The sequence below is a fragment of the Labeo rohita genome, chromosome 25, assembly GCF_022985175.1.
Source record: "Labeo rohita strain BAU-BD-2019 chromosome 25, IGBB_LRoh.1.0, whole genome shotgun sequence".
Taxonomy (NCBI): Eukaryota; Metazoa; Chordata; class Actinopteri; order Cypriniformes; family Cyprinidae; genus Labeo; species Labeo rohita.
This window is the reverse complement of record NC_066893.1, coordinates 26,798,574-26,823,798: the sequence shown is the minus strand read 5'-3', so window position 1 is coordinate 26,823,798 and position 25,225 is coordinate 26,798,574. Positions and strand designations below refer to the sequence as shown.

The 25,225-nt window shown below is 33.3% G+C and overlaps 1 protein-coding gene across 3 annotated transcripts in view; it reads right to left on the bottom strand.

Moving 5' to 3' along the window:
* Nucleotides 1-8,116: 8,116 nt before the first annotated feature.
* Nucleotides 8,117-25,225, bottom strand: part of wnt7bb (wingless-type MMTV integration site family, member 7Bb) — an 83,486-nt gene continuing 66,377 nt past the window's right edge. For all 3 annotated transcript variants that reach the window (XM_051100354.1, XM_051100353.1, XM_051100351.1), the window contains exons 3-4: nucleotides 16,152-16,423; nucleotides 8,117-9,349 (exon numbers count right to left, since the gene is read on the bottom strand). In XM_051100354.1, coding sequence (XP_050956311.1) covers nucleotides 8,870-9,349; nucleotides 16,152-16,423 — 752 coding nt within the window. In that variant the 3' untranslated portion in view covers nucleotides 8,117-8,869. The remainder of the gene's footprint in view (nucleotides 9,350-16,151; nucleotides 16,424-25,225) is intronic.

The window sequence follows — 25,225 nt, the reverse complement described above, 5'->3', positions numbered from 1 at the left end:
ATCACTGCTACAGCATGCTTAAGTGAATCATATTTTGAAAACATTTTGATCAGTTTTATGCAATTTACAGGAAAAATAAGTGCTAACTACATTTAACAAGGCAAATTCTAAAACCAAAAATATGTGATCATTATTAACTAAAACTCAAAATAAGCGTTACTATATTTCATTATATATAAGTCCACTGTAAAAAATGATTTTTCAAAGTTGAAGAAAACGTTACATTTTCCAAAAAAAGTTATTGTTTCAGTCTTTCTGCTTTAAAATTTCATGTTTCAGTTAAAGTGTTGCTTGCGTGTTGCTTGTGTTATACATTAATCCCAAATTTTACCTGACAATTTCTTGTGCACTGTAAAGAGTTTTTTTTTTTTTACATTTACAAGTACATTTTACAAAAAAATACAATCTTGTTATTTCTACTTCAAAATTTCACATTTTATTCAATGTTTTGCTGTTTTGCTTTTAGAGTAAATACTACAGCATTTTCTTTCATTGTGCATATAAATATAAACAATCCATGCAATTATTAGTGAATGAGATTATGATTTGTAGTTTACCAATTATAATCTGTCCAAAATCTGGTGCTTAAAGTAAAATTGTGTAATTTTTAATATGTTTAATGTGCAGAAGCGATGCTTTTGGAAACCCGTTAGGAAACAGTCATTATGCAATTCTAAATCACACATTTCACCTTGAATACGACTTGCGTGATGCACTGATCTCATAGACTCTACTTTCATTACTCACTTGTAGGGCTGAAATGATTCCTCGAGTAACTCGAGTACAAAAAATCATCGAGGCAAAGGCTTCGTTTAGTCCATTTACTGTAACTACACATGGAACACTGCGTTTCCCCACGGAGCATTATTCAAACAAAACTAAGATTTAATCACAAGTGTGATGAGCAATGAAATTAGGGGACGGCCTACTGATCTGCTACTTAAGCTTTTTATTATTCTTCTTCTTAGGCAAATTTCTGAACGCTACTCCACCTTGAGCTTTCAAGCTAGAACCACCAAACTCAGCCCAGATCTTCAGACTGATGTGACATCGTGTGCTGTCTCTTTTCTAACTGATCCGACTTATAGTTTTCATTAAATTAAAGATTAAAAATCATAAAAATCCCATAGACTTACATTGACGAATGTTCAAATGAGCAACACTATTCAAACTCCAACTGACAAAATTCAAATCAGAATCTCTTGAGACTCAATCAAGCTTCCCTTCTATGATCTATTTCTAATCCATTCAAACTTCCATTCTAATATTTCTAATCTATTTATCGATCTAGACAAGACTAGCAACTAGAATCATGCTAGTAACTTGCTAATTATGCTAATAACATGTTAACAACTTGCTAATCATGTTAGCAACATGCTAATCATGCTAGAAACAAGACTAGCAACATCCTAACAAATTGCTAATTATGTTAAAAACATGCTAGCAACATGCTATTAACAGGTTAATCACACTAGAATCATGCTAGTAACTTGCTAATCATGTTAGAAACATGCTAACAACATGCTAATCATACTAGAAACATGCTAGAAACATGCTAGCACCTTCTAATCATACTAGAAACGTGCTAGCAACATGCTAATCATGCCAGAAACGTGCTAGCAACTTGTTAATCAATGCTAGAAACATGCTAGCAACTTACTAATCATGCTAGAAACATGCTAGCAACTTGCTAATCATACTATAATGCTAGAAACATGTTAGCACCTGTTAATCATGCTAGAAACATGCTAATCATGCCAGAAACATGCTAGCAACCTGTTAATCATGCTAGAAACATGCTAGCAACTTGCTAATCATACTATAATGCTAGAAACATGTTAGCACCTGCTAATCATGCTAGAAACATGCTAGCAACATGCTGATCATACTAGAAACATGCTAGCAACTCGCTAATCATACTATAATGCTAGAAACATGTTAGAAACATGTTAGCACCTGATAATCATGCCAGAAACATGCTAGCAACTTGCTAATCATACTATAATGCTAGAAACATGTTAGCACCTGCTTATCATGCTAGAAATGTGCTAGCAACTTGCTAATCATGTTACAAACATGCTAGCAACTTGCTCATCATACTATAATGCTAGAAACATGTTAGAAACATGTTAGCACCTGTTAATCATGCTAGAAACATGCTAGCAACTTGCTAATCATACTATAATGCTAGAAACATGTTAGAAACATGTTAGCACCTGCTAATCATGTTAGAAATGTGCTAGCAACTTGCTAATCATGTTACAAACATGCTAGCAACTTGCTCATCATACTATAATGCTAGAAACATGTTAGAAACATGTTAGCACCTGCTAATCATGTTAGAAACATGTTAGCTGCTGTTAATCATGCTAGAAACATGCTAGCAACGTATTAATCATGCTAGAAACATGCTAGCAACTTGCTAATCATACTATAATGCTAGAAACATGTTAGCACCTGCTTATCATGCTAGAAATGTGCTAGCAACTTGCTAATCATGTTACAAACATGCTAGCAACTTGCTCATCATACTATAATGCTAGAAACATGTTAGAAACATGTTAGCACCTGCTAATCATGTTAGAAACATGTTAGCTGCTGTTAATCATGCTAGAAACATGCTAGCAAAGTATTAATCATGCTAGAAACATGCTAGCAACTTGCTAATCATACTATAATGCTAGAAACATGTTAGAAACATGTTAGCAGCTGCTAATCATGCTAGAAATGTGCTAGCAGCACGCTAATCATGCTAGAAACATGCTAACATCTTGCTAATCAGGCTAAAAACAAGCTAGCAAATTGTTATTCATGCTAGCATAATGTTAAAAACTTGCTAATCATGGTAGAAACATGTTAACAACTTGCTAATTATGCTAGCAACATGCCAGAAACTTGCTAATCATGTTAAAAACATGCTAGTAAGCATCTGAGACTGTATTGCCTTCAAAACATTCAAACTTTAACCTTTTAAAACTATTTCAAACTTAATTTTTTTTTTAAACTTTCTCAAGCCAACTTAAAGTTTGTCTTGACAAACTTTTTTTTTTTGTCTAGTTAGTCACTAACCACTGCTAAGCAGTTAAAAACGAACAGCGATCTGTTAAAGGCAGTGTCCGTTTGTGCGTGAATAAAGCCGCCGGAGTGGAACTCGCATTGAACAAACGATCTTGACACCAGAACAAAAGGCGCTTTAGAGGAGAGCACACACACCGCGGACTCTGTTTTTCTCTCTCATATTTTTTAATGACAAAATGTTTGCCAGAAACAGGTGGATTTATTTTGGGCAATCCGGGGTATAGTGATGGAGCTTAGATGGTTCCGGGCCCCAGGGCTTCAGACAACTAACAAAACACATCTTACTTCTGCTTTGCTGCCCGTCTATAATGCCTTTCAGCCGAGAGCACGATGGTCCCGAGAGCTTTCCCCTTAACCGATCCACGAATGAACTCCAAAATACTGCCGTACGCACAACGGGAAGCGTTTCAGCTTGTGTGCGTGGTATTTAAAATAAAGTTTGGAATTTAAACGTATCATTACTTTGATACATTCAATACAATGTTCATTGGAAACTAGTTTGTTAAACTAGTTAGAACTGTGTGGAGTGAATTATGAAAGCAAAATGAAAAACATGAGTCTCTCTGTCAGGAGAGATCTCAACTGTTTACATGACATATAAATTATATATAATATAAAAATAGAATTATGTATAATAATATATAATTATTATAAGTACAAATATTATTGTTAATATTTTTGTAATCTTTTATTATAATGATTATAATAATGTAATATTATTAATAAATAATAAAATACATTAATACTATTGTTTTTATTTTTCCCTGCAATAACATCTCAGATTTACCTAAAATGTGGATTGTATTCAGATTTTCCAGATTAATCTAGTAATTTGTGTATATATGAGAGTTAAAAAATTAAATCATAAATTAAATCTATTTAATATCACAAATGTTTATCTCAAAACTACTTTCCATATCTTATAATATATATCTCTAGATATAATATTATTTATTTTGTTTAATATAGAATATAGAATTTTTGTTTAATATATTTTTAATATTTAAATAAAAAAATAATATTTTTAATAATTCTAAAAACAGAAAACAAATAAATATTTTCACAACTTTTAGGAGACAAACCCATTTTCCATAGCTTATAATATATGTATTATATTAGCAGATATTTTGTAATATTTTATTATGATATAGTATCATTATAATTCTGCCACATACTTTCATATTTTATGATTTAATTTAAACTTTTTTAATTTTATGATTTAATTTAACTTTTTTTGTTTAATATTTGTAAACTTCTGAAAACAGAAAATGTCAGTCAACTTAGGTTAGATTTTTTTTTTATATTATTGTTTTTATATTATTATTATAATTTAATTTAAATATCAATTTGTTTGTTTAATATTTGTACAATTCTGAAAACAGAAAACATCCCAAATGTCAGTCAATTTGGATCCAAAATTTTGCATTTAATAATAAATATTTAAAAAAACTTCTAAAATGGAGACAAACCTATTTTCCATCGCTTATAATATATATATATAATATTAGTAGATTTGTTGTAATATTTTAATATAATTTAATTTAAATATATAGAATTTTTGTTTTATATTTAGACAATTCTGAAAAGAGAAAACATCTCAAATGTCAGTCAAATTAGATCTCAAATTCTGCAATTAAAAATAAATATTTTTAACAACTTTTAAAATGGAGACAAACAATTTCCATATCTTATATATAATATTAGTATTTAAAAAAATATTACATTTTAATTTAAATATATAGAATTTTCGTTTAATATTTGTACAGTTCTGAAAACAGAAAACATCGCCAATGTCAGTCAGCTTAGATCCCAAATTCTGCAAGTAAAAATACATATTTTTTAAAATGGAGACAAACCCACTTTCCATATTTTATAATATGTTTAATATTAGTAGATTTTTTTGTCATATTTTGTTGTAATTTAATTTAAATATAGAGAATTTTTGTTTAATATTTGTACAATTCTGAAAATGTGAAATGTCAGTCAAATTAGATTCCAAATTCTACGTTTAAAAAAAAATATTTTAACAACTTTGAAAAATAGAGACAAACCCATTTTCTATAGCTTATAATATATATATATATATATATATATATATATAATATTAGTAGATTTTTTAAAACAATATTTTATCATTTAATTTAAATATATATGTTTTTTAATATTTGTACAATTCTGAAAACAGAAAACATCGCAAATGTCAGTCAAATTAGATCCCAAATTCTATGTTTAAAAATAAATATTTTAACAATTTTTAAAACAGAGAAAAACCCCACTTTCCATAGCTTATTATATATATAATATTAGTAGGCTTTTTGTAATATTTTATTATAATTTAATTTAAATATATACAATTTGTAATATTTATACAATTCTGAAAACAGAAAAAAATCCCAAATATCAGTCAACTTAGATTTGAAGTTTTGCAATTAAAAATAAATATTTTTTAACAACTTTTAAAATGGAGACAAACTCACTTTCCATAGCTTATAATAAATATAATATTAGTAGTTTTTTTCTGTCATATTCTATTATGATTTAATTTAAATATATTGAATTTTTGTTTAATATTTGTACAATTCTGAAAACAGAAAACATCCCAAAAGTCAATTTAGATCTAAAATATTTTATAACAACTTTTAATAATATATACTCTTATAATATATAATTTCTTTTAAATATATTTTATTATAATATAATTTAAATATATAGAATTTTTGTTTAATATTTGTAAAATTCTGAAAACATCCCAAATGTCAGTCAGCAAAAGTCTGCAATCAAAAGTCAGAGATCTCAATATGAACTCAATCATTTCCCATCAAATCCATAAACTCTATACGTTTTGATTTTTCTAAAGGAAGTTTAGGAGAAACATCTGAGACAAAGTCCCACGCACTGCAGCACTACGAAAGAGCAATATATCTACCGCAGTTCAAGAGCGAATCAACCTAAACCATCTTGTTTTTTTCCCCTTTAATTCCAAAGATAACTCCACACATGCCACAATCAAGCGAGCGGACCACAAGATATTATAAACATGTGTTTTGCTCAAAAACGTAAAGAAAGTCTGGATGGGCGAGCTGCTCGCTTGATTTAACTATGATATCTAATGATGTATGTTTCCTCCTCATGCCCTATTAAGATTAAGAGTGACTGGAACTGCGCAATAGGGGCACAATTTCCGGCCTTTGGAAGCGCGGCCTCAAATATGAGTCACAGCGAATATCACTGCCTCATTTTAGGCAACGTTCCCAAATGGGCTTCGAAGACATGGAAGTGGAAAGCCGTCCCTGACACGGCCAGGAAACAAGCATAAAAAGCCACCAGCGCAATCCATCTTGTCATTTATAATGGGGAAATGGCGACGAGTCTATTCTTTTCGGGTTTAACGATCATTATGTTGAGAGGTGATGTGTGTTTAATGGGTTTTCAGGCTTCTGAAATACAGGAAACTGGAGTTGGGATTACTGATATACTGATGTCATGTGCACTTAAAAACACCAATGTTTGGGACCAAATGCAGTAGAAACCTTTTCATAAATGGACTTTTGCATCAAGCAATCAACCAGTGGGGAGGAAAAAAAAAACAATGCTATAGTAAATGCAAAAAATAAAAAACAATTAATCCACGTGTGCATAGTTAGGAAGAGTAAATCCATCTGTCTTTTAAAATGAAGGATGTATTTGATGTCCAAACTCTGTAATCACAATGCAATTTAATTTGTTACTTGGTAGTACTGTTAAATACATGTGTACAATATATATACACAATACATGTGTAAATTGATATGTATTTATTATATAAATATAAATATTTATATATTATATTTATTTACTATTTTATATATATAGAACAGAAAATATTATATCATATTGAATAGTTTTATGTTTTTATCTATATAATTTAACATATTTAATGTCTTTTAAAATGGAGGATGTATTTGATATCCAAACTCTGTAATTATAATGGATTCAAACAAAAAATAAAATAAAAATATCTAAATAAAAAAACTAAATTATATTAGAATATTGTATAAAATATATAACATGTAATATACAGACTTTTTACATGTTAAATATTAACGTAAAATAAAATATATTAAATTATATAAATAAAAATATAAAATTATATAATTATATATTTCTGTAATATATATATATATATGCACACAAAATAACTAAATATATATACATAATTATATAAACAATAAATCTCTCTAAATATATGTGTACATATATATATATAAATATATATGAATACTGCATATACTGTATTGAATATATACATGTAATATACATTTATATTTTGTATATTACATACAAATGTAAAACACATTAAATATTTTAAATTATATAGATAACAATATAAAATGATACAATCTGATATATATATATATATATATATATATTATATTCAATACTAAATTAATATAATATATAAATAATTATATCATTAAAATACAATAAATAATTCTAAACGTATATTATATACATATATATAATAAATAAATAATTAACACAAAATTATATTACAATATTTCATATAATATATACATTTAATATACATTTATACTTTGCATATTATTACATACTAATGTAAAATACATTAAATATATTAAATTATACAGATAAAAATAAAAAATTATACAATCTGATATATTTTCTGTAATATATATATATATATATATATATATAAATGACATATTCAATACTAAATAAATAATATAGTATATAAAAAATGATCTAAATATAATTAATTATAAAAATGTGTGTGTATATATATATATATATATATATATATTAACAAAAAAATTATTATTAGAAAATTGTATATAATATATACATATAATATACAAACATTTCTGTTTTGCATATTATTACATACTAATTTAAAACATTAAATATATTATATAGCTAAAAATGAATGTTTTTGTAAACCGCTTTTATACTGTATACAATATATTTATTATACAACATGTGAACCCAGATTCCCGAAGAGTTATTTTCCCCTGCAAAAACATCCCAGATGTCAGTCAAGTTGATATTTATTTTACTTTTAATTGCATCGTATCTGAATAGAAAAAATATCAGTGCAGCACTCTGTAACATATCCAGAAATATACTCGTTCCACATTTCATGAACTGAGGAAGGATCTTTGAATCGTAGAGACCGGTTTAGCAAAGTGGGAAAAAGAAAAGTGGCCCAAACGTCCGTCGCACACCTTACTGAGAACTACGGCTAGATTACAGCAAAGATGAACCGATGTTAACATAACGTCAGCTGACCAAAAATAAAAAAATGACAGTGGTTTCGGAAGTCAACACATCATTAACACGGGGGTGGGGGCCGTTTTTTTCTTCCCTCTATGAGACGTTTTCAGTCACGAGCTTCTACAAAGTCTTTCTCTGGGTTTACACTTAGTACAAAATAAGACATTTCTACCCGTTAGCGCTTCGGTTCCTTAGGAGACTATGACATATAATATATAATAATTTATTTTCAGTGTTCAAACAGACAGATCCAGTGTGACTGGATAACTAACATACTCTACCAGGTTCCAGTTGGCATTTATACATCCTCGATTTGCACTGAGCTCCTTAAACGAGTTCCTCCGTGGCGTTTTGAGACGATGCCGAGTCCACGCGCGGCCGGTATCCTGCAGTCCTTTAGCGCGAGTCAGTGCACGTACCTCCGGGCTCGTACCTACCGATAGAGTTTAGTATTTTAACTCTGGGTTAAAGCAAATATACATTCTGCTGTGCAAAACCACGCCGCGGCGAGCCGTCCCGTTCATTTGCAGGTAAACACCTCCGTCCTCTCGCTACAGGTGTTGCATTTCACAAAACAGCACCACTGGAATTTACAGTTGCATTGCCACACTTTGGTGTACTGGTGCGTGTTGTAGCCCCTGCCGCAGCACATCAGGTCGCAACCGTCCGTGTGCGGCGACGTCCGGTTGCACAGCCGCCCCTGCGTGCCCACGCTGCCCGTTTTGGCGTCCTCTTCGCAGTAGTTGGGCGAGCGCTCGATGTAGACTAAGTCCGTTTCTAAGGGCTTCTGGTAGCCGTTCGTCTTCTTCACCTTCAGGAAGGTGGGCTGGCGCAGGCGCGTGGCGCGCACCACCTCCACGTGCACCGCTTTGTTGTACTTGTCCTTCAGGACGTAGCCGATCTCGCGGAACTTGGGTAACGTGGTCCAGCAGGTCTTGGTGGTGCAGGAGCCCGACACGCCGTGACACTTGCATTCCAGCTTCATCCGCTCCTCCAGAACCTGCCGGACAACAGTGCAACAGCGGGTCAGAGAAACTATGGAAAAGGACTAGCTTTAACACCTTAAGACTTTAACACCTTAAGACCTTAAAAACCAGTGTTCTGCACATCATCTTAAAGAAGAAGTCCACTTCCAGAACAACAATTTACAGTTAATGTACTCACCCCCTTGTCATTCAAGATGTTCATGTCTTTCTTTCTTCAGTTGTAAAGAAATTGTGTTTTTGGAGGTTTTACTCCATATAATGGACTGATATGGTGCCCCGAGTTTGAACTTCCAAAATGCAGTTTAAATGCGGCTTCGAACGATCACAAATGTGGTTGTAAACGATCCCAGCCGAGGAAGAAGGGTCTTATCTAGCGAAACGATCGGTTATTTTCGTTTAACTAATACGATTTAAATACTTTTTTATCTCAAACGCTCGTCTTGTCTTGCTCTCCCTGAACTCTGTGTATTCTGGCTCAAGACAGTTAGGGTATGTCGAAAAACTCCAATCAACTTCAAAAATAATTTCAAAATCATCCTACATCACTGCAGAAGTACCGACCCAGTCTTTACAAAGTGAACATGCAAAGAAGATCAAACACCCTTAACAAAAAAGGTAAAACAGCGATATAGGACGATTTTGAAGTTGAGGGAGAACATGAGAGTTTTTCGACATACACTAACTGTCATGAACTGGAACAAAAACAGAGGTCGGGAAGAGAAAGACAAGACGAGCGTTTGACATTAAAAAGTATATAAATTGTATTATTTTTATGAAAATAACCGATCGTTACGCTAGATAAGACCCTTCTTTCTCGGCTGGGATAGTTCACAACTGCATTTGTGATCGTTTGAAGCCGCATTTAAACTGCATTTTGGAAGACAAGATTGCTCGTCTTGTCTTACTCTGTCTGGACTGTTTTTGTTCTGGTTCATGACAGTTAGGGTATGTCAAAAAACTCCCATCTCATGTTCTCCCTCAACTTCAAAATCGTCCTATATCGCTGTTTTACCTTTTTTGTTAAGGGTGTTTGATCTTCTTTGCATGTTCACTTTGCAAAGACTGTGTCGGTACTTCTGCAGCGATGTAGGATGATTTTGAAATGATTTTTTTAAGTTGAGGGAGAAAATACGATTGGAGTTTTTCAACATACACTAACTGTCTTGAGCCAGAATACACAGAGTTCAGGGAGATCAAGTCAAGACGAGCGTTTAACAATAAAAAGTATTTAAATTGTATTTTTTTAAATGAAAATAACCGATCGTTTCGCTAGATAAGACCCTTCTTCCTCAGCTGGACTCGTTTACAACCGCATTTGGGATCGTTTGAAGCTGCATTTAAACTGAATTTTGGAAGTTCAAACTCAGGGCACCATATCAGTCCATTATATGGAGAAAAATGCTGAAATGTTTAACTCAAAAAACATAATTTCTTTATGACTGAAGAAAGAAAGACATGAACATCTTGGATGACAAGGGGGTGAGTAGATTATATGTGAATCTTTGTTTTGGAAGTGGACTTCTCCTTTAATCTCAAACGCTCGTCTTTAAAAACTGGAAAAACTGCAATCGTATTTTCTCCCTCAACTTCAAAAATCATTTCAAAATCATCCTACATCACTGCAGAAGTACCGACACAGTCTTTGCAAAGTGAACATGCAAAGAAGATCAAACATGAAAGTAGCTTGTGGATGTGATCACATTAAAAATATTATATTATATTATATCAAATATAATATTAAGGCTGTCAAACAATTAATCACATACAAAATAAAAGTTTGCCTAATATATGTGTGTCTACTGTGTGTAATTATTATTCATTATTTTATTTATATATAATATAAATTATATAAAAATCTTTAAAAAAAAACATATACTTGTATTTCTTAAATATATACATGAATGTGTTTGTATTTATATATACATAATAATTACACACAGTACACAGACATATATTAGGCAAACTCAAACTTTTATTTTGTATATGATTAATCACGATTAATCATTTGACAGCCCAAAATATAATATAATATGTTCCAGGTGTTTATCAGTGTCATGTTGTCGATTTTTTTTTTTTTAGTTTAATTATTCTTTTTATAAAAAAGTTATTAATATATTATATTAAATTATATTGCACATTAAATGATCAACAGTTATGTTATTTTTTTATAATACATTTTATACAATACTTATGATATATTTAATATTTAAGTCATATTTTATTATAAACTATAGTATTATTAAATTAGATGTAATATATGTTAATCAGTGTCATATTAGTGTTAACTTTAGTTTCATTTTCTACAATTTGATAGTATTATATGATTTAAGTTCTATATTATATAGTATTTATTTATTACCTTCATATAATATTTCATATAATATTAGCATATTACATTTTATATTTAAGTAATATTTTATGATAAATGATTGTAAATAATATTAATAATTTAATATATAATACATTAAATGTTTATATTTAATGTTTTATATAATGTAATATTTAAGTTTTTCTAATAAAGTGTATTTTGTGGTATAAAAACAGTATCTTTTACATGATATTTAAAATATAATATTTTCTCTGTATTAATCAGTGTCATGTTTTTGATTTTTGTTCATTTTCTACAATTACAGTACTATTATACAAGTCTAGTGTGCTGTGGTGGTCACCACTTGATATCCAATATAAAACACACTAGCTTACCGTGAACTGAATACTGCCTAAAATGTAAAAAAATAGTACTGTAAATGAAACAGAAGGTATAACGCATGACAGGCGCATCTGAAAAATAAACAACTCAAAATGTCACTGCGGTTGACAGACGAATAACCAAATGTCAAAAAGCGCAGATTAAATTATTATTAGTTACGGATCACTCATCACAATGGAAAAGGAAGGTCAAAGCGACCACAATGCATTGTGGGACACAGCATCTGTGACGTATCCCATGCGTACAGAAAACATTCACATGTGCACACGCTAACGGCTTTCGGAAATCGTCCTTTTTATGGTTTGCGTTGGCCTGTTTGGAAGACAAGCAACGTACATGCAGTGGAAAAACCATATGCTGGCGCAGCGACGATCTAATGTGCTACATTAATACTGCCGGAGACTTCAGACGCTCGCTGCTGATCCGCACCAGCAGCTCTCTGCCAGTTACCCATCAAACCTACAGCCGTCCTCTACTCTGTAATTCTCTCTACCTTCCTGCGCACCACATCTATGAGCAGGAAAAATAAATATCAATCTCCTATAACCAAACACCATGATACTCCCAGTCAGAAGTGGATTATTGAGCTGTTTAATGCATTGCAGATCTTTCGCAGCGACGAAGCTACCGAACGGCCGCCGGCAAACGAAAAGGAAGGGTTCAAATCGCCAAGCGAATATGTACAGTGTACTCCAAAGAAAAGAAGATATTTTATATTTTTAGTTTTACATTGGATATCAATACTGTACGAAACGCTGAAAGACTTTTTCCAGACCCTTTTTCTCTGTCTGGCACGACTCCTCACCAAAAGCAATTATCATTTCCCTGGAAAACACATGTAAACTAATTGATCAATCCCACAAAACCGTCTTGACCCACGCGAGGCCATCGACAGTTGGGTCGGTTGGAAGATCTCGATTTCAACAGGGTCTGCGCAATAACAAAAGAGGTCGGAAGGATTGTTCTGGCAAGACATTTAGAAAAGCTTACAGTCAAGTTTTGTACTTCCTGGCCTTTTTCTATGACTCATATGAAAGCCGCCAGTTTTCCATTTTAAAGAAAAAACTGTTTCCTAATTGGCCTCTGATTGAATTATGCTAAAAATGAACTGAATAAATATATTATTGCATTATAATTCTACATTTAAAAATGTACTTGTTCTGGAGCTGCCCAAATAGATGGCTTTGTAATATTGTAAGGCAACACACACACATACACAAATGTATATAAAAATGTATATTTATGCATTGTAAGGCATAATACCTTTTATACATTTTACGTATATATATATATATATATATATATATATATATATAAATGGAGATCCTTTTTTCAGTTATATTTTTATATACATTTTTATATATATATATATATATATATTCAGTTTTATATTTTTCATAAAAATAAAATATTAATAATTTTTATAATGTCTATGAAAAAAGATTTTTATATACATTTGTTGTTATACACACACACACACACACACATATATAGTTATGTAAAAAATGTTTAATATCTTTACATTAAAATAAAATATGAATAATATTACAAATATTACTTTAAAATTGAGTAATAATATAAAAGTAAAACAAAAATAATTAAATACACTTCTGTATTGTATTGTTATTTTATATTGTACTCTTAACATTACATATATATGTATAATAAAAAGTACAATATATAATAAATATTAAATAATACAACTGTATGTAAAATGTATTGTCAACTAAAACTAAGACTATATATATATATATATATATATATATATATATATAAAATAAAAAAGTACAATATAAAGTAAATACATTAAATAATACAACTACTTAAAATCTATCGTCAATAAATATAAAACTAAATAAATGTTAATAAATAGTGGTTAAACTTTATATACATTGAAATGACAGAACTTAGTTTGTTTAAAGTAATTAGTGCCAAATTAATTGTATGTGTGTGTGTATATATATATATATATATATATATATATACATATATGTATAAATGTTATTACAATAGTATATTATTATTATTATTATTATTATTATCATTATTACTTAAAGGAAAAAAAAATGTAAAAACATTTTTTCATGTATTTTTATTTTATTTATTACACATTTTTTTCAATCTCTTCTTCCTCATTTAATTATTAGTACCAATAATTGATCTACTTCTATTCTTTTTTTTTTTTCAAATATGATACTATTGTATATCATGATTATCATTATTAATATAAACCATTGTTTTATTACTTGTATTATTACTACTTTCCCCCCCTACATTTTTCCTTCTTTCTTTGTTTTCTTTCTATATGGGCTGTGGAAAATGTTTGCAACACACATTCTATGTTTATTCATAAATCTATCTTTGCTTTTGATACATTCCTTTTTGTTGTTGTTGTTATTTCTCAATTTGTCACATTTTCACATTTTCATATATATACACCAAGCAGCTCACTAGGTTTTGAAACCTTTAATAACAAGTAGAATGTTTTAATTCTGCCAAGCAGTAAATTTATTTCAGAAAATGTAAACTCGATTTTAACCAATTAACAAATTGTTCCCTTGTAAAACATTGATTATCCGAACGGCCGTACGCTGTTGAAATCGGTTCCACGTGGCTTCAATGCATCAATGTTGATTCTGCAGAGAAATACGTTTATAACCAACGTGGATTCAACATACACCGAGCCAGCGTGTGCCCACAAGCAACGGCGTTTCGAAATGAACGACGTGTGACTTCACAAGCCACCCGAAGGCCCGCGGCGCTGTTTACATTTGCCTGGATACGCTTACATCCACAGCGCTAATGCGGACCAGTTTTGGCCCCGGCTCGCGCCAACCACATACACGTATGATAGCAATTGAAATTCCAGAGCGGCAACTTCCATCTTCCCCAATCCAGAGTCATATGGTACGTCCCGTCCCTCCCCCCCTTCCCTCCCCTTCCCCTATGATGCTATGGCTCCACGACTGCCATTGTGGGTCCTCTATAAAAGACGAGAAAAAAGCCTGACTCAATGGAGCGAGGGCTGTGTTTTCAGTGCTGCAGAAAGACTCGCAATAATATCCTGTTACAGGCTTTAGACTTGATGATTCCATGCAGCGGCCCGCGATGGGATTGGCCGGGCTCCAACTGGCAACCGCCATCCTGGGGCTCAGTCCCGGCTCGGCTCAGGCTCGCTCACACCATAAAGCCCTGTGTTATTAATTAGATCCATTTGTCACCGGAGCACATGCGGTTCTGCTGTTTCAGTGCATGTTGTTTTGTGTTCTTGGATGACTAACAGCTATCAAACAAACAAACATGGCCAGAGCGGCGAGCGGCCAAACCGAGCTTGAACCGGGATCAAGGCGGGAACCGAGAAAACACGCAGTAATTGGCCGATGCGAAACGACTTGCTGAAAACGGCCGACTGCTGCAGGGATCGAGCTCGCTTCGGGTCGGTCGGTGGGCAAATCTTTTTAGATGCCACCTGAAAACACCTGTTTTAAACAGGAGGAACGAACTACGCCACACACAATGCGGCGCGCTTTTGGAGGGCCGTCAAGATGTGTCTTGACAGAGCCAAACTCTAAAACGCTCTTTAGACTGAAATAAGAATTACATAGAAGTCTAAATGCATTTGTCTTTTCAACATGAATTAATGGATACTTTTCTCAGGAATTTGTTATTTGTTTCTTCAACTCGACGGCGGCCAAAAGGCGCTTCCAAGCTTCGATGTTTTAAAGCCTCCGACATCTAAAACAGATTAGGCAGCATTGTCTGGAAGATTTTCCCAACCGTGCAGTCAAACAAAATGGATAAATGTTCCTGCAAGACGACCACGACCGATGTTGGTAAATTGTCAAATTAAAACGCTCTTGAGAAATAACAAATGAACGCATAAGAACTTTTCCCCGAAGATTTTATTTGTTTCTCCAAGGCAAAAACCTCTTCCAAGCATCAAAGTTTTTTGAAAAGCTTCTGAAGTCTAAACAGATTAAGACGCATTGTCTGGACACTTTTCCCAACTGTGCAGTCAAACAAAACATTTGGATGAATGGTCTGGCAGTCTTGCAGAAATGACATCGCTAAATGACGAACTGAATTGTTGCAGAAAACGGCCTCACCTTTCGGCCAGCTTCGTTGTTATGAAGGTTCATCAGCCGCCGGGCATTTTTTTTAATCTCCCGGGCATCCACGAACTTCCGGGAGAACTCGATGCCGTATTTGATGTCCGCGGAGCATCCACCCCATTTCCAGCCCTCCTCCTGGTTGTAGTAGCCCTGTTTCTCCCTGTCGCAGCCGCAGTGGCTCATGTTGCCCTGGCTGCATGCGGCCGTCACGGCGTGGGCAACCCCAGCGGCGGTGATGGCGTAGGTGAATGCCGCCTCCCTGCTGCCTGGGGGGAAGAGGGAACAGGCTGTGATTTCTGCTCAGCTGGACTCAAACACTTGCAAAAATTTGCATGCACAAACTTGCAAAATTAACATTCTGTGGTAGTTTTACATTTACTCTTACTCATATGCCAGGTTAAGCTGCGGTCACACCACACTTTGGGCACGCAAAATATCTACGGACACAGCAACGGTAAAATGTAAAAATACATAATTAGGACTGGATGCTATGACCTAAAATCTAAATCTTGATAATTTTACCTCAATTACGATTAATGAACGATTATTAACTGTGAGACACAGCGCTCTGGAATGGTTTAAAAAAATGTCTACACTACCATGTTCCCATCAAATACAAAAGGCCGCTTGCCCCGCCTCTGGGGTCTTCTAATTGGTCCAATGTTTTGGAACTGACATTGATGAGTGGTGCTGCATGTAAAAGTTTCAATTCTTTTAACTTGACACGCAGTCTTAAATGTGCAACTCATGTGCGAGGCTCTGCAAAAAGATGTGAGCGCAATGTATAGCGTAGACTACCCACATGGTGTTATGTTTTGATGGGCAAAGTATTAACAGGATTTAAATAAAAAACGACCCAAAATAATGGACATGAGAAAATTATGTCGAAATTACGTTAGAGGTTCCAAATTTCGTTTCCGATTACTTTTCGATTAATTGTGGCAACTCTGTGGCTAAGAGCTCACGCTGATGTTCTGTTGGTCACACATCTTAGCACAATATGTAGAGTTCACCAGACTTGTATCAGATATCTTGAGCAGAGCCGTGCTGTAATCACATTCATGATTTACACATGTTAAACAAAAAAAGCACAGCAACACCTTAGAAACCATTGTGAGAAATAAATTAAATACCTTACATTCATCCAGAACACCCTGGCATAGAAACACCCTAGAAACCCTAGAAACAACAAAAAGCACAGCAACACCTTTGAAACCACATAATATTGGGCAAAAGTAAATTAGAACACCTCAGAAACTGCTTAGCAACACCCTAGAAATCAGCCAAATCACCACAGCACCCACGTAACGGGCTAAAAACCTTAACAACACCCTAGCAACTGCATTGTGCTAAATAAATTCAATACCTTATATTCAGTCAGAACACCCTGGCATAGCAACACCCTAGAAACAACAAAAAAAGCACAGCAACACCTTAGAAACCACATAACATTGGGCAAAAGTAAATTAGAACACCTTAGAAACTGCTTAGGAACACCCTAGAAACCAGCCAAATCACCACAGCACACACGTAACGGGCTAAAAACCTTAACAACACCCTAGCAACCGCATTGTGAGAAATAAATTCAATACCTTACATTCAGCCAGAACACCTTGGCATAGCAACACCCTAGAAACCCTAGAAACAACAAAAAAAAAGCACAGCAACACCTTAGAAACCACATAACATTGGGCAAAAGTAAATTAGAACACCACAGAAACTGCTTAGCAACACCCTGAAAACCAGCCAGAACACCACAGCACTCATGTAATGGGCTAAAAACCTTAGCAACATCCTAGCAACCACATTGTGCTAAATAAATTCAATAACTTATATTCAGCCAAAACACCCTGGCATAGCAACACCATGAAAACCAATTAATGGGCTAAAAACCAATTAGAATACCTTAGCAACTGCATAGGAACACTCTAGCAACCAGCCACCTTGTGCTTAGCAACAACACTGCTAAAAACCAATTAGAACACCTTAGCAACTGCATGGCAACACACTAGCAACCAGCCAGAACACCCTAGCAACCGTATAATATTATTGTGTGAAAAAACAAATTAGAACAATTTAGCAACAGCATAGCAACACCCAAACATCGAAATAACTATAAGTGTATGATGTTTAAAACATATATAAAAAATACATAAAAACATGAATTAAAAAAATATTTATATACAAAAGAGAATTTATGATTTGTACAGATTTCTACTCGGCTTCCAAACATGAAAAATGTGTGATGAGCTAGTTTCATTTCAGCTGCCGAACAATGTTTCCGTACACCTTTGGCGAAACGGCTGCAGCTGTTAACAGTGGCCACAGATGTTTCTCAGAGTGTGAGAAAGAAAAGCCAAGGTGCTGTCCAAAGTGCTGAATTCTCCTGCCAGAGCACCTTACAAACCCACCACAAGAAACACAGCGAGGTACATCTGGCCCTCCGCTGCTGCTGGGACAGGCGGCAGGTTCCACACACACACACAAACATCTGGAGATTTATTTAACGTGTCGCATGGAGCAAACATAGGAGGATATTCACAGTACATCCACTCAACAAATACGAGAAATAAATGAACTGATAACAGCAATCTCTGATCAGAAGAGCCAAAGTCTTATAAATCCTGTCTTGCTAAAGAAAGATGTGCTGTAAACCTAGCATAACAACAGAACATTGGGCCAGCTCCTTCTAGCAACCAGCCAAAACACACTGGCAAGCACATTACATGCTAAAAACCAATTAGAATGTCTTGGCAACTACATAGCAACACCCTAGCAACCACACTGTGGTAAAACATGCATGGTTTTTACATGCTGGACAAAAACCAGCATAGCAAAACGCAAGCAACCACATAACACTGGGCAAAATTCTTAAAAACAAATTAGAACACCTTAGCAACTACATAGCAACACCGTAGCAACCATCCAGAACGCTCTAGCATTTAAATATGTTAAAATAATTTAGAACACCATAGCAACCACATAACCTTGGGCAAAAGACAATCTGAAGACCTAAGCAACTCCTTAACAATCAGCCAAAACACTCTAGCATTTAAAAATGTGCTAAAAAATTATAAGGCCTTAGTAACCGCATAGTAACACCCTAGCAACCACCCAGAACACTCTAGCAACCACACTGTGCTAAAAACAAATTAGAACATCTTAGCAACACCTCAGCAACCTGAACAGTCTGGGGGAAAAAATTAATGATAAAACTGAACTAAAACAAGTCTAGCATCCAAAATGTGCTAGAAAATTAGAAGACCTTACCAACCACATAGCAACACCCTAACAACCAGCCAAAACACTCCAGCATCCAAAATGTGCTAAAGAAAATTTAGAACTCTGTGGCAAATGCATGGCAACACCCTAGTAACTGCATAACCTTGGGTAAAACCAAACTGAACACCTAAGCAACCCCCTAACAATAAGCCAAAACACTCTAGCAACCAAAATACACTAAAACAAATTAGAAGACCTCAGCAACCACATAGTAACATCCTAGCAACCATCCAGAATCACAATGTGCTAAAAACAAACTAGCAACATCATAACCTTTGGTAAAAAAAAAAAATCTGAGCTTCTAAGCAACTCCCTAGCAACCAGCCAAAACAGTCTAGCATTCCAAATGTGCTACAGTCAAATTAGAACACCGTGGCAACTGCATAGCAACACCCTAGCAACCACATAACCTTGGGAAACACAATCTGAACACATAAGCAACTTCCTAGCAACCAGCCGAAATACTCTAGCAACAAAAATGTGTTTTAAAAAAATTAGAACACTTTAGCGACCACAGAGCAACACCTTAGCAACCATCCAAAACACTTTAACATCCAAAATGTGTTAAAAATAAATGAGAATACCTTGGCAACTGCATAGCAACACCATAGCAACCACATAACCTTGGGCATAAACAATCTGAACACATAAGTAACTCCCTAGCCAGCAGCCAAAATACTCTAGCATCAAAATGTCCTAAAAACAAATTAGAATATCTTAGCAACCACATAGCAACACCCTAGCAACCACCCAGACCCTAGCATCCCAAACTTGCTAAAAAATGAATTAGAATATCTTGGCAACTGCATAGCAACAACCTAGTAACCACATAATAGTGGGCAACAACAAATTATAAGACCTTAGCAACTGCATAGTAACACTCTAGCAACCAGCCAAAACACTCCAGCATCCAAAATGTGTTAAAAATAAGTTAGAACACCTTGGTAACTGCATAGCAACACCCTAGCAACCACATAACCTTAGGCAAAAACCAACCTGAACACATAAGCAACTCCCTAGCAAACAGCCGAAACAATCTAGCATCCAAAATATGCTAACAACAAATTAGAACACATCGGCAAATTCATAGCAACACCCTAGCAACCAAATTAATTGGAGGACTAAAAAAATTAAATTGTCATGACATTAAAAATTGCAAAGGTCTTAAAATAATTTTCTTGAAGCAAAATATAATTGCTTATTTATTTATTGATGGCTTCTTAACATTTATCCCTCAAAACGTCACAAGTAGAAATACTCAGACCATAATAATCAATCTCTCCTCTTGTTCTGATTTTGTTTATTAAATACATGCAATCATGTGTCATTTTGGTGACCACAAACCAGCCAACTTGTGATAGAGAGTTTCACTCCTCACACACACTGGCATGTTCAAGTCTTTGACTCAAACAAACACACACACATACACATAGTGCCAGTTTAATGGCAATAGCAGGAAAAAAAGATTATTGCCAAGAGGAAAAGTGGCTGCCATGGACCAGCATTTGGTGTGCACGCGCACGCACACACACACACACACACACACACACACACACACACACACACACAGACTTTAGGGAAATGAAAGGGTGCTGATGGACTGTCACCCCCTGTTGTGTCTGGATGTACGACGGCTGCTAATGAGAGCAAATTACACACATAGAAACTGAGAGAGCAGATGCAAAGTCTCTCTTTAAGGCCAGTCAGTTCATATGATGTTCAGAATAAATTTCTTTTCCAGTGTGACAGTTTTAAGTAATTACAGACGCAGTGTTTTCATCTTCTCTTTTTGACTTTGGTTGGCTAGAAGTTTATACATTTTTACTCAAAATCAAATGAGACATGCAAAATGACTGAACTAGAAATGTGAAAAACTGCATATTTTTGGCTGAATGACTGGCTGACTAATCCGTCTTTAGGACAACAGAACCTCTTCTTTAAAAAATAAATAAATAAATAGATCTGACAGATTTTTAATGTTTTTAAAGTCTCTTGTGCTCATCAAATTTCCATTTATTTGATCAAAAATACAGAAAAAAAAACAGTAATACTAAAAAATGCTATTGCAATTTAAAATAGTGGTTTTCTATTTTCAGCATCGTTATTCCAGTATTTAGTGTCACATGATCCTTCAGAAATCATTCTAATATGCTGATTTAATATTAATGTTGGAAACAGCTGTGCTGCTTAATATTCTTCTGGAAGATGTGATACTTTTCCAGGATTCTTTGATAAATAAAAAGTAAAAAAGAAAAGCATTTATTTATAACAGCATTTATATAAATATATATATATATATATATATATATATATATATATATATGTATACACACACACAAACACACGCACACACACACATATATATGTATTTTTTAAAATTACAATTATATAGATATATAGAACAAAATATATAAGAAAGTATTAATAAAGAAATTTTTAAATCTGACTTTTTAATTCAGAATTTTTAATGCTATATATATTGATAAATAATATTACATTTAAATTTATATATAATATATTACTCATATTAACTCTTACACACACACATATAAATGATAATTATTTATTATTTATAATTATTTATTATAATTTTGACAATAAAAATATGCATTAAATTAGAAGTGAAAAAATCATATATGTGAATTATAAAATATAAATCTTTTGTAATAATAATAATTATATATATATATATATATATATATATATAACCACAAATACAAATATTCATATGTGAAATAGTTTAATATAAAACAATTTATAATTTATATGCAAAAAGTGTTTTTACAAAATTATATTGATATTGTTAGTGATTATATTGTTTAAAAATGTAAATTTAGATATTTGTTTATATTAATAAAATGTTCAAATGAATGCAAATATTTATATTCAAAATATAATATATTTAAGGCTACATCTACATTAAACCAGACACATTTGAAAACAGCGCTTTCGTTTTAAAATGCCCTTCGTTAAGTGTTTTCTAAAACTTTCTCCCTAAATTCACCTTGCTGTGCATGCGTAAAACCACATATAAGGTTTTCATGCAATTCTACAGGCAGGATCTTTTTATTTAGGAAAATATCTCATCATCTACTGATGCATCCAGGTTGCACTAACTCATGATTATAAAAGTTTTTTCGCAGGACAACAATTGCGAATACATTTTCTGTCATCTTTGCAGGACTTTAATATAAAGAGCGTGCAACAAAACTGGTATAAACAGCGGTCCACACTACAACTGCGTTTTCAAAATAATCCACTTTGAATAGCGTTTTCAAAAGCTTCATTTTCGTCAACAAAAACGCTGTCTCAGTGTGGACAGAAGGCCAAATTGAAGAGAAAAAGACGTATTAGTGCGGACAAGGCCTACACGTGGAATACACATGGAATACTAAATAAATAAATAAATACAAGCAGTCAGGCTCTAATTGTTAGTTAACAATTAGTTAAATGCCAAAGAGTACAGCATAGCTTCAAACCACAAAAAACCACAGCTTTCCCACTTTGAAAAAGCACAAAATGAAAAATTAAAACGAACGCAAGCTCGCAAGCAAAACGTCCCAATTCCAATTTCCAACATTTTCCAAAAATACAGTCTTCCCCAGCCTCGCAATCTTTCCTATCCATCGCGCAGGCGGTGCCCAATCAGGCTGCTGTCCACATCGGGTTAACGGTACGAGAGGGCCGTACTCACAAACGCCAAAGTGAATAAAGCACATCAGAGGAGGCCAGACCCAAAGCCCTGACTCGACTCCAGCTAGAAGCACCCTGGGATAGCCTCGAACCCTGCCAATGGAAAACTGGACTGACCAGAAAACCCTCAAAGAACTTGGAAGGGAAGAAGAGAGGAATATTAAAACAGATGTCTAATAGAGTTTAGTGGCAAGTGTCTGCGACAGAATCCAAGATCGCTGTGGAAGAGTAGCGCTCTGTCTCTGTTTACCCTCGCTTTACGTATATATATATATATATCTATATATATATATATATATATATATATATATATCCTCATGACCTCACGTAGAGAAGGTGGGCGGACGGCTGCGTCCGTCATGCCGGCTGACCGCTTTGGCTCAAACGGACGAAAGCGAACCGCTAAACAAATCACGTTTGACACGGCTGAGGAGATTTACAACCTCAGAGAGAACAAACAATCCCGTTGAACCCTGCGACGGCCTGGGCAGCTCCAAATGCTCCATTCATGCCGCCGGACGGACGTAGTGCCCTTGCTGGACGCTACGCCCACCCGGAGGGCACTTTGAGGCCGGAGAACACGGCCAACCGCTGCTAAAACGGCTGTTTCTGCTACAGCTGAGGTCAGCGAGAGCATCGGGAAGAGTTAGGATGAAGCTACGGCCAAGAGAGACAACCGCTGGCTCTGCAAACTAATTAGTGAAGTCCAGCATGGGATCGTTCACCCAAAAATTAAAAATGAAAAGAAAAAAACCCTGTTCAATTAAACATGAGCGTCTCTGAGCAGCCCGAATCTCATCTGTACTGTGCACTGTGATGCATACTAGATACTAGAGCAAGTGCGCAAGAAATGAAGTTATAATAAATGAAATGAAACACACATATAAATTAGAATTATTATTTATAATCATTATAATTTTAACATTGAAATTACACATTAAGTTATTATATATAATATATATAAAATATATAATTTTATATATATATATATATATATATATATATGAAATTATAAGTATGTATATGTATATGATCTATATGTATATGAAATTATATATATATATATATATATATAAAATGTAGAAATTTTATATATATATATATATATATATATATATATATATACACACACACACACACATACATTTTTTTTTAAGTTTTTATAATTAAAAAATATAGAAACATAAAATATTAAATAGTAAATATTAATAAATAAAACCATGTGTGTATATATATGTATATATTATAATGTCATATATATATATATATACACACACACACACACACACACACACACATACACACATATACATTTTTTTAGGTTTTTTATAATTAAAAAATATAGAAACATTATATATATAAAAGTAAATATTAATAAATAAATTCTGACATAACTATATATTAATAAATAACATCACATAAAAGTAAATAATAAAATTAAAAATGTGTTATATATGTGTGTGTGTGTGTGTGTGTGTGTGTGTGTGTAAAATATGTATATATGTATACATATATGTATATATATATATATATTACATTTTGTGTATAATTAGAAAATATATTAATAAATAAGTATATATATATATATATATATATATATATATATATTATATCAGTAGATAGATAGATCGATTTTTTCATTATTTTTTTAAAACACTTTTAGAAAAAAATATAGAAACAAACATAAATGAATTATTATATTAAATTATAACTCTTACACACAAATATTTTTAGGTAAAAATTCAGACATGAAATTTGGCCAAAAGGCTAAGTGTGTGTCCGGAAAGTTGCAACACAAATCAAACCAGCAGAAGATAAGCCATCTGTAAACCATGAGGGAAAAGTCTCCTTCACATGAAATCAAAAACAAGTAAAATTTTATGTAATCCACTACTGAGGGACTTTCACATTGTGCATTTCTAGATCATTCTTGTTCTATCTCAAGCAGCTCTTTAATCACGACTCCATCCAGATAAGCTCCCATGAAGCGCACTCCTGCTCTATTGTTCACAAGCGCTCGCATTTGAATGCTCTTTAAGATCAGAGATCAAAGAACCACAGCAGATCACTTATCACAAACGTTCAGCACACAT